Here is a 15,045-nt window from a genome sequence, read left to right on the forward strand (position 1 = left end):
CTACAGTTTTCCCTCTTATAAAAGAATTATCTTCTCTCAGTAAACAAACCCTATCCAGTTTTGCAGCTGAGAGCACATTCTATATTTCTTTGCAAAACCTTACAGTGGTCAAATATCCCAAATCACTAAATTTTTCATAACAAGTATCTGAAACACTGATCCCCCCCCCTTGCCATAATGTAGAATGAGGACAGCCTTTATCCTCAGTTACCAAGATCTATTTTAAAACACGAAGATTTAGATAAGACATCCAAATAATATCACATCTCTTTTCTTGGCTTCTTATGATGCCATCATTTCTGCATTTTTCTTGCATGTCTGTAAACCCACAAGCAACTGTTGGTTAATATTCATTCTCTATCCAGCTTCAAAATGTACCAAACGAAGTTTTCTTCCCTAGTCCATTTAATATTGTTCAATGGAACAGTCTTTTTCACTGTTTTCGGTTAGAATTACTGCATCCAGCTGTTCAGGAAATTCATCGACAGGCTCCTAAACCACTTACCCAAACGTCAAATCAGTTTTGCACCTTCTTGTGCAGAATTCATAAACAAAGTTGCTGGTTTGAATTTAAATACAAAAGTTTAACAAATCCAAGCATAATAAATTCTTATTTAAAAGTAGAAAACCAAAAACTTGTTGCTTCAATCTTTTTTTTTTTTTTAATTGAATTACTTACCAGTTATGTTAATGTTTCTATTATTGTTATGTCGGTTGTTATTTTCATTGTCACTATCACTGCTGTCACAACTATAAAAACTGCCATTTCTGTTTCGAGCTAGCCTACAGAAAAGGTTAAAAAAACTTAAAATTACAATGAATTCTTATTTCTTAATTGCCAGTTAAATATCCTGACAGCATTTTAAACAATATTAAATGTATGTACGTATGCACGTGTGTGCACATGTATGTACTTGCATACACACAATATTAAATGTAGTTATTACAATCAAAATATAATTAGGTCCCAGGAATGTCATCACCTTAGCTTAGAACTATGTTCACAAATCAAGTGATGATTTGATATACTATATATGATGTAGTAACAACAATTACTTAATGATTACTTAAAGGATCCCACAAATTTCTGATAAGCTTACAGACCATCTTCATTGGAAAAGCAAAACAATTCAAATAAAGCAGAACATTTAACAACTGGCGAGCCATAGGCATCTGAAGCATTCTGAAAAAATTAAAATAGTCCCAGAGATTTGACCAGGGAAAAAAATAAAAAAAGTCAGGGTAAGATTTATCCAAATTTTTAGCACTAAAAAGCAATCATTACATTTTAATTGAAAGTTGGTGTAACAAGTGTCTGTGTTCTCCTTGAAAAATGACTTTTTTTAAACTGACCTACACATGAAAAGATGTAGGACCTATATCATATCAGTAAAATGTGTGGGTAAGAGAGTAGGAAGAAAGGAGGAATCTGTTAGGTTTTATTATTATTTTATGGAAGACCCTCATAAGATCACTTAACAAGTCAGAATTCAACTTCGCTGCAAATTACAGAATGCACTTGCACAACAATGTCTGACATCACACACGCTCTATGTGTTTGATGTAATGAGTCTTTTAAATATGTATAATGTTTAGTACTCATTTATGTTTCTTTCTTGACCTGTTTTTTTTTTTTTTTTTTTTTTTTTTTTATCACCTTATATATGCCCAGACGAAGCCAAGTCACGTTGAAACTAGTCTGCATAATTTGTTATTAAAATCTGTGGCCAATATATCCCAATCTAATTGTATTATAAATTAAAGTCGGTGGTAAAAAAAAAAAAAAAAAATAGAATTATTTTATTTTGAACAACTGAATTGCATTCCATCAGGAAAAGACAGAGTGGGGGTGGCTGTTCCACAGACCAGAAGTAGAAGAATGAAAGAGGAGGCAGAGAAGCTGGCTCAGTAAGTTTCAAAGCTGGGCCATAAATGAGCAATGTTTAGCAAAGTTCTTTTTATGATTTTAGAGAAAAGCAAAGAATGAAAAAAGAAACAGAGCAAGGTACATGAAGGTATCTGTAGAAGAGGCATAAGGCAGAAACTGAACATATATGGGAGAAGAGAGAGAAAGAATCATTAACTGGATTGTCCTCTTTTGGATAGTGTTGAGCAATCTTGGGTAAGAATTTAGTGCAAATATTTGAGCAATATTCCATGGTCGGGAAGATTTGGAATTTGTATAGAGTTAGCAACTATAAGGTGGCATCTTGAGCAGAAAAGTAAAGCTTTTTGGCAACTGTAGAAGCTGTGGTTGAAATGTATGTATATCAGGAAAGGTTGGAGGTGTGGGTCAGTCCAAGAAGGAAGATCTGATCATGTTTGGATATCACGTTGTTACTGAAGGTTAGGGGAAGGAAGGCGAGAAATTACACAACTACTTTTTAGGTGGTATTGAAGTCTACAAGCCTATCCTTGTCTCAATGAAATATAGCTAGGAGATCACAGTTCATGACATTGGTCAGGGTGGATCTTGAAAGTTTAAGAACTGGACATGACAAGTTTGTCAAATGAAAAGGAGGAATGGAGTGTACCATCATCTGTGAAACTATGGACTGGATTTGGAGTCCTGTGAGAGCAAGTCATTTATATACAGAAGAAAGAATGGGTGAAAGTACACCATGAGATACTTCAGCACCAGTAGAGAAATATGAGGAGAGGAAACCATCCACCATGAAAGACCAGTGAGAAATTGGTAACCCAGTCACAAGGGTGGAAAGAAGACCAAAAAATTAAAGTGTGTCAAGTAGTCCCTTGGGCCAAACTCAATCAAATGCTTTTCAGGATGTTAAGAGTCAAGAGAGAGAATACAAGGAATGTAGTATTTTCAGAGAGGACAGAGTCATGTTGATGAACAAAGGAGAAAACACATCTAACAGTAGTAATTAATCAAATTTAATTAAATCATAATATAAGCCAATATTTTCCCTTGATCACTTCACTAAGGTATCTTCATAGGCACAAAGAAAACTAAGTACATGCACACAAACACACCAGCACTAAAGTAGACACAGAATGATTTCAAAAAGACTGGCTGCTACAGTCCTAATTGGTCTCTTGTATAGGTGTAACAGTGAAATCTTGCTGACAGTCTCACAATGATGGCTCCCAAATTTTTAACAGTGTGATGCAGCCCATCACACTGTCAGACATTATCTGTTCTTTGAGTTTATTCAAAGTGCTTAAGCTTGCAGGAGCAAAGGATATTGTATACACCAGGATAATCAAAATGGTAAAGTGGATAAAGGTAGCTAATTTTTGGTATGTCCCACTCGCCTAAAGATCCACTTCACTGATTCATTGGCATCATGGTACATTTGTACCATGGGTAGGCTAAGGTTTTATTTATTTTTATTATTATTTTTAATAATACACTATCTGATCAAAAATATCCAGACACCCCTCTAATTCGTAAACTGATATCTACATGTTACTATGACCTCACTTACTGGTATAAAAGGAGGCACAGAGCTGTGTGTTGTTAAGTGATAAGAAGTACAAGCAGAATGGGTAGGTCAAGGGAATTCAGTGGACGTGGACTAGTTATTGGTTGCCACATCAGTAAGAAATCTGTCAGAAACATTGCAACCATCCTCAAGTTGCCCAATTCAACAGCTGGTGATGTGATTGTGAAGTGGAAACATGAAGGCACAACCAAACCACAGTTGGGTAGGTCACGTTTAATGACAGACAGGGACTGTTGCATTGAAGAAGGTGGTTTTTTTGGAAATCTCCAGACATTGAGTGAAATAATCACTCTGAGTTCCAGAGTGAGTGCTACTAACCGTCCAGCCAGCACCATGACTGTGCATCGAGAGTTAAGAGGAATGGAATTCCATGGTCAAGCAGCTGCCCATAAACCAAACATTTCTCCTGTGAACGCTAAGCACTGCCTGCAGTGGTGTAAAGAGCGTCGCCACTGGACAGTGGACAACTGGAAATGTGTGATTTGGAGTGATAAATCATGCTTTACCATGTGGCAGTCCAATGGGAGGGTCTGGGTGAGGTGAATGCCTGGAGAATGATTCCTGCAAGCGTGTGTAGTGTCAACAGTGAAATTTGGAGGAGGTAGCATTACAGTGTGGGAGTGTTTTTCATGGAATGGGCTTGGCCCTCTCATTACACTACACATAAATCTAAATGCAGAAGGATACAAGGCCATTTTCACCCACTGCTTATTGTCTATGCTAGAAGATCGATTCGGTGATGACTACTGTCTGTATCAGCATGACAATGCTACCTGCCATAAAGCAAGGTCTGTGAGGGAATGGTTTGTGGACAATGTTCCAGAAATGGACTGGTCAGCCCAGAGTCCTAACCTGAATCCCACAGAACATCTTTGGAATGAATTAGAATGCTGATTTTGCTCCAGACCCCAATGACCCACATCACAAACTGCTCTGGCTACAGCTCTTCAGGAAGAATGGGCTGCCATTCTTCCAGAGACGTTCGAACACCTGGTAAAAAGTCTCCCCGACAGAGTTAGAGCTGTCATAGAAGCAAAAGGTGGACCCACCCGTATTAATGTCCACTACTGGAAAGTGTGTCACAGGGAAAGTCTGATTACAGTTTTGAGTAGGTGTCTGGATTCTTTTAATCAGATAGTATACATATTTCATATATTTTTAATTTATTACACACACATTGGAAATCCTGCTCTAGAGACCAAAAATGGAACTTTTTCAAGCTACTTCAAGCTATCAATAAGCAAGGTAGTAATTTCACCCCTAGGCAATGAAATTCATCTCCCACCTAAATCACAAACATCCATACCATGGTAGGATTCTAACCTGCAGCCTGTTGGCTGCAGAATGGATATGCTTACCACTCAGCCAATCAGGCTGGCAAAGGGCATAGGTAATGGTCCTTCCCACAATGCATAGCATTATACATGTATGAAAGGGTGAGTGTTTTGCATTATGAATTATTAAGGCAATTGATGTGAAGTTATTCACTTCTACATACAAGTAGCCTAAGTCATGAAAGTACTTCACGCACAAAGTTTGTTTGCTTACACTTGAATTCTAAAGGATTAAACAAGAATAATTTCTTGGCAGGTTTAATATTAATTATAGCTAAGTGACAAAATGTTTCACAATACACCCTTTTAAGCCAGCCAAGGTTGGTCGATTGGTAGAGCCTCTGCTACTAATCGCTCAGCAAAAAGTTAAGCAAGTTTGAGTGTGGTTAGTAGTTGGAAGGGTTCAATCGTTCGATGCTGTTGGCACACTCTCCCTTGATGAGTCTTTGGATTCCCTTGGAGGCGTCACAATAACAGTATATAATAATTGCGTACAATCTTTTCCTTATGTTAGGATATGTACTCTAAATAACTGTTTTGCCTACATTTGCTTTTACGAACAAAACAGTCTTCAATCAGAACCATTGGAACAATGACAAATTTTAATTTAATTTTTCAGGAAATAATGTATACTAAAATATTAATTATAAAAGACTAATTAATACTTCCCTGTACTTCAGGGATGTTACATTGCCATCATCAGGATCACAAAGAACAACATGTGACGCAGGCACTAACACTGGGCAAATGAGGCTGAGGCAGATTTTTGGACGTGCCTGGATATATGGAATGGTGATAAATTTTGAGTAATCTCTGTTCTGAAGTGGGAGAGGGGAGGGGGTTGCAGTTACATCGTTTTAATATTTTGGGGAGGGGGTTGTAGCCATTGGCTAAGAAAATGTTAAGGATATGGTCAAGTTCAGTACTTAGGGCAATAACTACTGAACTTGACTTATCAGAACTGATTAATTTTGCCACGTTATATAGGGTTTTTACAATCCCATATTGCTGGGGGGCGGGGGCAACTGCTGGTGAATGTATCTATCTGTATGTGCAGGTTTTCTGTAAATGGAAAAATGTTAGGGATCCATCAGGCTGGCACATAATCAGTATCCAGGAATGGGAGACTGTTGTTTTCCTTTTCTAAGGTAAACTGGGATGTTGATTGCTTAGATGTGTTAAAAAATTATGAAGGGTACCCAGACCATGTGGCCAAATGGAGAATACATTATCCATGTAATTCTCATAGAAAGGCTTATACGTTGGTTACATGATTATTAATTAACTTAAGGAATTCACAATGTACACTAGAATATAAATTAAATTAAACTTTATATTTCCAATATAAAGTTTAATTTAATACACACGTGCATGGAGGCACTACACACAGTAAATGAGGAAGAAGCGAGGAAGCTATTGTTTCTCCTAAAAGTCCTGATAGTGCCCCCTAGCGGGCTATGTAGGTATTCTTGGCTGTTGGGCTGGAGGTCTTGTAGTGTACGTCCCCCAAAAAATATTGAAACCAGTAAACCACAACCCTCCCCCCCCTTTCACAACAAGGATTACTCTAAATTCATCACCTTTCCCTACACCTGTGGCACCTTGGAAAAAATTACCAAAATCTTAAATATGACTTGATCTCTTGTTACAAACCATATAGAAAATTGGCATTCCTTATCTACTCCACTAAAGACCAACCTAGTATATACCAGGTTCCTTGCAGCTGTAAGCTGTCCAACTTTGGCCAAACAGGCAGGACAGCGAATATCAGAATTTCAGAACACAAGGACTACATCCGTTTTCACCAGTATAGCCACTTTGGTTTTGCAGACCATGCTCTGTATACATGCCACAGAATACTGTGGAAGAAGGCCACAATAATACACTATAGCAAGTTCAAATTTGAAAAACTTTTCATGGAATCAGCCTCAGCCCTAAGAAACATGCCAAACCTCAACAAATTTGGTTGCATGATACTGACCCAAATTTGGGAGACGTACATCAGGAGACCTTCAGCCCAACGGCCAATTATTAACATCAGTTCCAATCATGTTGTCAATGGAAATCTTGAACAAAATTAAATGCCATGAAGCCTATACAAATCTTAAATCCAAATTTTTTTTTTATTAAATATCATCCTTACCTGCTAGTTATATCATAACTAGCAAAGCAGAGTTATGATATAACTCTACTGTACTTTTATATAACAAAGAACAAACTACTTGACTTTATGTGTCCCTGCAGATGACTGAATTGAAACAAATGGAATGGATGAAAAATTTACTAATTTCAAATATAAAATTTCAATAGAATTCATCCAACAAAGTCCTGAAATAATTTATGTATGGATGGAAAAACAAAATGAATGTAATAAGCGTTTATACCTTTTGTAAAAATACGTTTGAAGATATTGAAATGGTAGTTTTTAGATCCATACCTCAAAATTTAAGCATTTTATTGCAAAACTACACGACTCTTATTACGATTAGCAATAAAACCATGCTCTGGAAAGACTTTTCTCATCTGTACAAGCATGTTTGCCAATTGGAATTCTACATTTTCTTTAATCCATTCAATAATGATCTTTCATTAAATTCAACTTGCCAAGAAATTATATTCTTGTTTTATCCTTTATCCAATTGTAAGTAAACAAACTTTGCATAAGAAGTATCATCACAACACTAGATTTCACTTGTCAGGGTTAAATTAGTAACTAATTGAAAAAATTTCCTATATCTTTAATTCTTTTCTCCTAAAAATCATTGTAATCTTGTTTAGATCTCTTACCACTTCTTTTGAGTACTTGTAACTGAAGAAACCTTTCAGTTTCCAGATAAATTTGATTCCAGGTAAAAGATAATAGAACAGACTAATGATTCCTTTGAAGTTCACTGGTTATAGGATTTATGTAACTGTTGTTACATACAATCAACTAACAGGTTCTTTCAAGTTTGAAAAGGTTGCCTTCCTGCAATTCCCAATGAGGAATTAGACAGTTTATGTCTTATTTATTTATATATATATATATATATATATATATATTACTACCAAAAGATTTTGTAAACCTATAGTACATTAATACCATGGGTGGATTACAGGTGAAAGAATCAAAACACTGATATTGTTGTTGTTTACATTCAGAAAATAACAAGGACATACAATGAATACTAAACATGTTTCATTTAATGAACTTTTACTGAAAATACACTGGTTCTTTTTCTTCAGAATGAAAAGATTGGTCAAGTAGAATCCTCTATTGTGCAAAAGCCCATACAGGAACCCACTTAATAAACTTCCATCTTCAACTCTGGATTGCCAACTTTCTCACTGGTCACTCATGACATGTCGTGGTGGATGATTTACTCTCCTCAGATTTTCTCACAAATGCAGGAGTACCCCAGGGTTCTGTTTTTTTTTCCCCACTCTCTTCCTGTTGTATATAAATGACCTCCTTGCTCAGGCTTCCAATCCTATCCATAGATCTTCAGGATTCCTCCTTTTCATTCGACAAACCTTGAAGTGCTCAAGTATTAGAAAACTTGAAGATCTACCACAACCAGTGACCTGAACTCAGATCTCCTAGCTATATCCTAGTGAGGCAAGGACAATCTTGTAAACTTCAATGTGCTACCAAAATTCAGTTCAGTCTGATCCCCCCTCCCTTACTTTCAGTAATACAGAGATATCCAAACTTGATCAGATTTCTCTTCTGGGACTGACCTGCACCTCTGATATTTCTTGGAACAACCACATTTCAACTATAGCTTCTGCAAAAAAAAAAAAAAAAACTTTTTTCGCACAAGACACTACTTCACACCTTCACAGCTGCTAACTGTATATAAAGCCCAAATCTCCCTAACCATGGAATATTGCTGACATATTTGGAGTGGTGCACCAAACATCCTCTTTAAGATTGCTCGATTCTATCCAGATGAGGGCAATCAGGCTAATTAATGATCCCTGTCTCACAGACATTCAGTTTCTACCTTGTGCCTCTTCTACAGATACTTTCATGGATTATGCTCTGCTGAATTGGAAACTATTATTTCCCCACTCTCCTCCAAAATTATTAAAACAAGAGCCTGCTAACCAACACCCTTTTACAGTCCATCTTGAAACACTCCAAACCATCTTCACTGCCTCCTTCTCCTTCATCTCATCTAATTCTGTCCTTTGGAATAGTCCCCCCCCCCGACTCTGCCTTCCCCAAAGATTACAACTCTCAGCTGTTCAAGCAGAATGTGAACAGATTCCTCCTTTCTTCTGTTCTTCTTGCCAACACAAAGCAAAGCACTGATGTGCCATATGTCTTGTGGCCTTTCGTGTATGGGTTATATATAAAAATAAGGAAATATTTTACAACAACAACAATACTGGAGAAACAAACATGTGCTTATAAATATCAACAATAACTTATTTTAAAAAAATGCCAGTTTGGCTTTCATATGTTACCCTGTATAATTGCAACAGTCCGCAGAGGGAAAGCAAATAGAAATGAGCGAGAAGTAGTTTCTCTCCAATATTTGAGTGGCCACTGAAAGACTGACTAAACTTGCTATGTGGGTGAAGGATACATTACTGAAATAAGTAGCTTGATTATGAAACTGGGATATACCCAGTTTTGAAATGAAACAGTGATGCTCATATTCCCATCAAATGAGCCTATGATTACTATACAGGACAAAACAGATATACCCTTGGAATCATCTGTATAAATTATACCTGCATATGCAGTTTAAAAGGCATATGCAGGAAAAAAAAAAACTGCACATCTCAGTGTTATCACAGATAGCACATTAGTAGCCAATTCAACAGTGACATTGGTAGAAGATTATATCATTTAAAATCAACTGCATACATTAACAACTAACAAACGTACAGGAAGGTGCATGGAAGAACATAGGAATATAACATCCAGGATCCAGAGGGCTCTCTCTGCAGTATATAATTTCAAACTTCCAACTGACTAATCATTTCTGAAAGTCTACAAAAATTCAGATTAGCAGTGTGCTAATGAAACAGCAGAAATAAATCTAGGTTTCTACAAAAAAGGACAGCTTCACAAAAACCAAACTTTAACCATGGTAATCAGTAGTGTTAACTATATAGCAGAAAAAGAGCAAAGGAACATTGTGACTTGACTAGTTCAGATGGTGCTGAATGCTCCTAATATAAGCAAGGAACCATGTTATATCTTTTTATAGTTGGATATGTAAATGGGTAAATGGAGGCAGTCTTGAGAATGTATCATCACAACTGTGATGATGCATTCTCCAAATTTGATGGTAGAAGAGTAATGATCGGAAGCTGTCTTTCCTTGTATGGACTAAGACCTCTGGCTGTGGCACCTAGAAGGATAAATGTCGGTGAATATGTCACAATTGTGAAGCTTTACTGAATGGACCTGTTTGCAGCATAATGTTATTGTTACTACTACTACTACTACAAAAGACATCCAGGGAGTCGGGGGAATCATCGAGAGAGGCCACATTTCATTCACACCAAGTCATTCTTTCTCTTGAAATCATTCACACTATTTGCACTCACAACATCCAATGGCAAGCCATTCTAGTCATGCAATGCTCTGAGAAAAACTTAACTCTCAACTGCATTCATTCCAAACTTCCAAGCAAGCAAGCTCTTGCCCCACCCTCCATAAAATGAAAACTCCAATCTAATGGTATTCTGTATGACCTATTCAGAAGTTTGTAAGTGTATCATATTATCCCTCTTTCTCCTGTAGCTAGCATCTGTAGTTCACAAATTCTCAATCTATATTCCACTATCCCTATCTTTAACACATTAGTAGCCAATTCAACTGTGACATTGGAAGAAGATCATATCATTTAAAATCAACTGCATACATTAACAACTAACAAACATACAGGAAGATGCATCGAAGAACATAGGAATCTAACATCCAGGATCCAAAGGGTTCTCTCTGCAGTATAATTTCAAACTTCCAACTGACTAATCATTTCTGAAAGCCTACAGAAATTCAGATTAGCAGTGTGCTAATGAAATAGCATAAATAAATCTAGGTTTCTACAAAAAGGACAGCTATACAGTACTTGTAGCATAATTTTGCCAATATAATATAATAAGTGCCTCCATAGCGCAATTGGAAGAACGACGATACGTTGTGCCCTTCGATTAGAAAAGGCCTAAGTTTGATTCTCGTCATGATGGGAAGAATCTTTATATGGACTTTTTCAATTGAAGATGAGTTAGCCGATCTCATACAGAGATAGCAGGGTTTTTTCTCCAGGAAACTCTGGCTTTTCATCCCACATACAGACAAATCGGCCCTTTAAAACACACGCAATTTACACACAAAAATACTAGCTGTGGTGGTTGTGGGCAGTAGATAGCGTTGATGTAAGTGATTGGTAGTAGAGGTTCGGCGTAGTAGTGGAGACAGAGTGTTGTATAGTAGGTGTCCTCCCACGATGAGTCACTAGACTCCTTGGAGGTGTCACGAATAATAATAATATGCCATTGGATATCTCATTACACCATACACAACTTTACATTTACTACCATTGAACTATATTTTACATTTACTACCACTGACATTAGCAGTGTGCCAATGAAACAGCAGAATTCTATAAATCCAGGTTTCTACAAAAAAGGACAGCTTCACAAAAACCAAACTTTAACATGGCAATCAGTAGTGCTAACTATATAGGAGAAAAAGAGCAAAGAAACATTGTGACTTGAGTAGTTCAGATGGGTGCTGAATGTTCCTAATATAAGCAAGGAACCATGTTATATGTCAGTTGCATTCTTGATTATCCTACCCATCATAGCATCATCAGCAAATAGCTGCTGTACAATTCTTGTTAATCCTTCCCAATGTCATTAATGTAAAGAATGAATCACAATGGACCAAGGACTGATCCTGGGGGGGGGGGGGGTACTGCACTGATCACTTTAAAGTTTGCAACCTTGCATCTCCCCATATTCAACTTTTTGATATGTCAATCAGCATTCCTCTTAGCTGAACTGTTTGTAATCTAATACCATATCCTCAAACTTATGCAATAGCCTTCCATATTGAATCCTGTCAAAAGCTTCAGCAAAGTTTGAAAGTGTCATGGTGCATCCATTCCTTCTCTAACTCAACTGTCACATTATAAAAAATGAGATAAAATGTGAGCAAGTTACTCAAACACGACCATCTCTTAGAAAACCCATGCTGTTCATTGCAAAGTACAGAGTTTCATCAATCCATTTCTGGAACCAATACCTTACCAGATTTTTCAAAATTAAATTCTGTTGTCTGGTAGCTTCTCAACAGTATGGAATTACTAAAACTTTATAACAGGGCTAAATTAATTAGTGTTAAGATAACAGTGCCCTCTCCACTGAACTTGACTACCTTCACAAAATCTTTTTTAGTCATGGCTACAATTCCTTTGCATATCCAAAAAAAATTAAACCCTAAATTCAATACGCTCTCTCCAGAACAGACTATACCAAAGATATCATCATTCCATATATCCAAGGCATATCCATAAAAACTAACAAAAATCTTTTTTTTTTTTTTTTAAAAAAATACAACCTTTCATCCACTTATAAGACCATATAAAAAATTAGCGTCCCTTATCTGTTCCAGAGATCAGCACAATTCCTAGACCTGCAGGTGATTATGAAGTCCCTTGTAGTTGTAAACTATCCTACTATGGTCAAACAGTCAACATCAGAATTGCTGAACATAAGATCTATCTGTTTCCATCATTATAGCCACTTAGGACTTGCCGACATGCTTTGGACACCTGTCATAGAATATGCGGGAAGAAAGCCTTTTACTCCATTGCAGCAAATATAGATATGAAAGATTTTTTCTCGAATGTGTGCATCTGCCTTAAGAAACTACTCTAACCTTAACAAATTTGATTGCATAAAACTATCCCATATTTGTATAATAAATTTAATTTAATCCTTTATCCAAGTGTGAGCAAACAAAGTTTGCGCCTGAAAGTATCTTCAGGACTGGGTTAAGGTGGCACAACACCAGGGCAACTCGTTGCAAAGGTGGAGCAAGCTACCAACACTCCCGTCTCTCCTATAATGCAAAACACATCTCCTTGCGGATATGTCTAATGTTATTCATTAAGGGAAGGGCCACTACCCAGACTAGTTTCGACCTTTATTGAGGTCTCTTCAGTGGGAGCCAGGCCCAAGTGGAGATATCAGGCAGAAGCATTAGCAGGTCATCTCTACCTATAGGAATTGCCAATTGGTGTGCCACCCTTTTTTTAATAATTTACTCTGGATTTAGAGAAAGATGTTGAAAAAAAAGATGTTGGAAAAAAAAAAAAAAAAAAAACTTTCAACATCTTTCTCTAAATCCAGAGTAAATTATTAAAAAAGGGTGGCACACCAATTGGCAATTCCTATAGGTAGAGATGACCTGCTAATGCTTCTGCCTGATATCTCCACTTGTCTCCACTTGGGCCTGGCTCCCACTGAAGAGACCTCAATAAAGGTCGAAACTAGTCTGGGTAGTGGCCCTTCCCTTAATGCATAACATTGTCATTTGGTTTGCCGACGAGGGCAGTTTGATTGTTTGCCAAAATATTGGAATATTAATTAAATTTATTTTAGTTAATATTAGTCTACATTGTAATTTCTTTAAAAAATATGGTTAAATTCTGTTCTGCATTAGCTGTGATTGGTAGGAAGATGTTGGTTTAGTTAAAATTGTGTATTAATTATTTGTGTGGGTGGCTTTGAAAATGAACAAAATGGTGGCAGAATGAAGTTCAGTGCAAAATATGAATGCAAGCAGTCTAAAAATTTTTCAAAAATGGTAAAGAGTGGTGAATTCAATATGCATGCTTGGGAAGAGATTAAAGATATTTATGTAGAGAAGATTAATAGAAAAGATAAGAGCGAGTGTGTGAGAAGTATAGCACGTTTATAAATAATGAAGTATCTTTGAATTCTAGACAGAGTAGCTTTTTTGATGTAACAAAGTAGCATTGTTGATGGTATGGTTTGCATGAAAGATAGTTCATCTGATGATAATGGTAAAATAAATGGTCATGGTGCAGTAAGACAGTGAGTGTAGAAAGTAGCAAAATTGAGAGTGGCACAGATGGAAGTAAAGTAATTGAAGGTATGAAAGCAAAGTTGGTGAAGACGAGGCAAGAAATTAAGCTTATATGGAATGAATTGAGGAGAATTACAGATTTACATAGAAGTGCGAGGAAGAATGGGACAAATATAGCCATTTGAAAGTGATATCTAATGATTCTAGAGAGTAGCTTTTTATGGTGATTCAATGATTAGAGATGTGGTGAGCGAAAAGGTGCACAAGCTTTGTTTTCTTGGAGATATAATGAGGCAGGGTGATTGAAGCACTGGATATGGGGAGTAAGTGAGCAAAAGAGTTTGTAGTGGAAGTAGGATAAACAATTAGGCTGGTAACAAGGAGAATGTAAATATGGATATCAGAAGGTTGTGGAGGAGAGTAAAAGATAAGAATGGTAGGTAAGGTAGTCAGTGTGTTGCCAGGTATGATAATGAGTTGAGATGGAGAGTGAAGATTATTAATGATATACTATCTGAATGTGTGAGGAGAAAGAAATTCACATTGTGAACCATAAAAATCACCATAAAAAGCTACTCTCTAGAATCATTAGATATCACTTTCAAATGGCTATATTTTGTCCCATTCTTCCTTGAACTTCTATGTAAATCTGTAATTCTCCTCAATTCATTCCACATAAGCTTAATTATGGGATGAATTTGAGGGATGATGGAACTGTATAAGAGATGGACTATGTTTAAATGAATTTGGGGCAAGTCAGCTAGATAAACTGTTGCTACAGGAGAAAGCAAAAAGTGATGAAGAGCTGGAGAGTATGGCAGGAGAGTTTATGAATAGTGTTGTGACATGAGTAAAGAGAATGAGAGAGAAGGAACACAAGATAGACAGGGAGACATTGCGTGACAAGTGTAGATGGTTACAGGAGTGGATGTGCGAGTGTGCAAGAAAATATTGGAATGGAGATGTGGGAGTAACATTTAGGTCTAGGGAGAGGTGTAAGAATAAATCCTACGTTGGCATTTATAAAATGTGCACAGTAGAGTCATTTCTGATTGTATAACAAGTTGCACTGATCTCCACTTTTTGAAAGAGAGGAATGGAGGAGTCATATCCAAAAAGTGGGGATCAGTGCAACTTGTTTTACAACCAGAAATGACACTACTATGAATATTTATAAATGCCAAAG

The 15,045-nt window shown here is 36.7% G+C and overlaps 1 protein-coding gene across 1 annotated transcript in view; it reads right to left on the minus strand.

The window, feature by feature from the left end:
• The window catches only part of LOC150095261 (F-box only protein 32), a 357,698-nt gene that overhangs the window by 223,396 nt on the left and 119,257 nt on the right, over positions 1-15,045 (minus strand). Inside the window, exon 2 of the mRNA XM_090409832.1 lies at positions 680-783. Within this exon, the coding sequence (XP_090265958.1) occupies positions 680-783 (104 nt within the window). The remainder of the gene's footprint in view (positions 1-679; positions 784-15,045) is intronic.

Source organism: Typopeltis vanoorti, chromosome 20 (assembly GCF_054136105.1).
Source record: "Typopeltis vanoorti isolate ZY-2024b chromosome 20, IOZ_Tvanoo_1.0, whole genome shotgun sequence".
NCBI classification, from domain to species: Eukaryota; Metazoa; Arthropoda; class Arachnida; order Uropygi; family Thelyphonidae; genus Typopeltis; species Typopeltis vanoorti.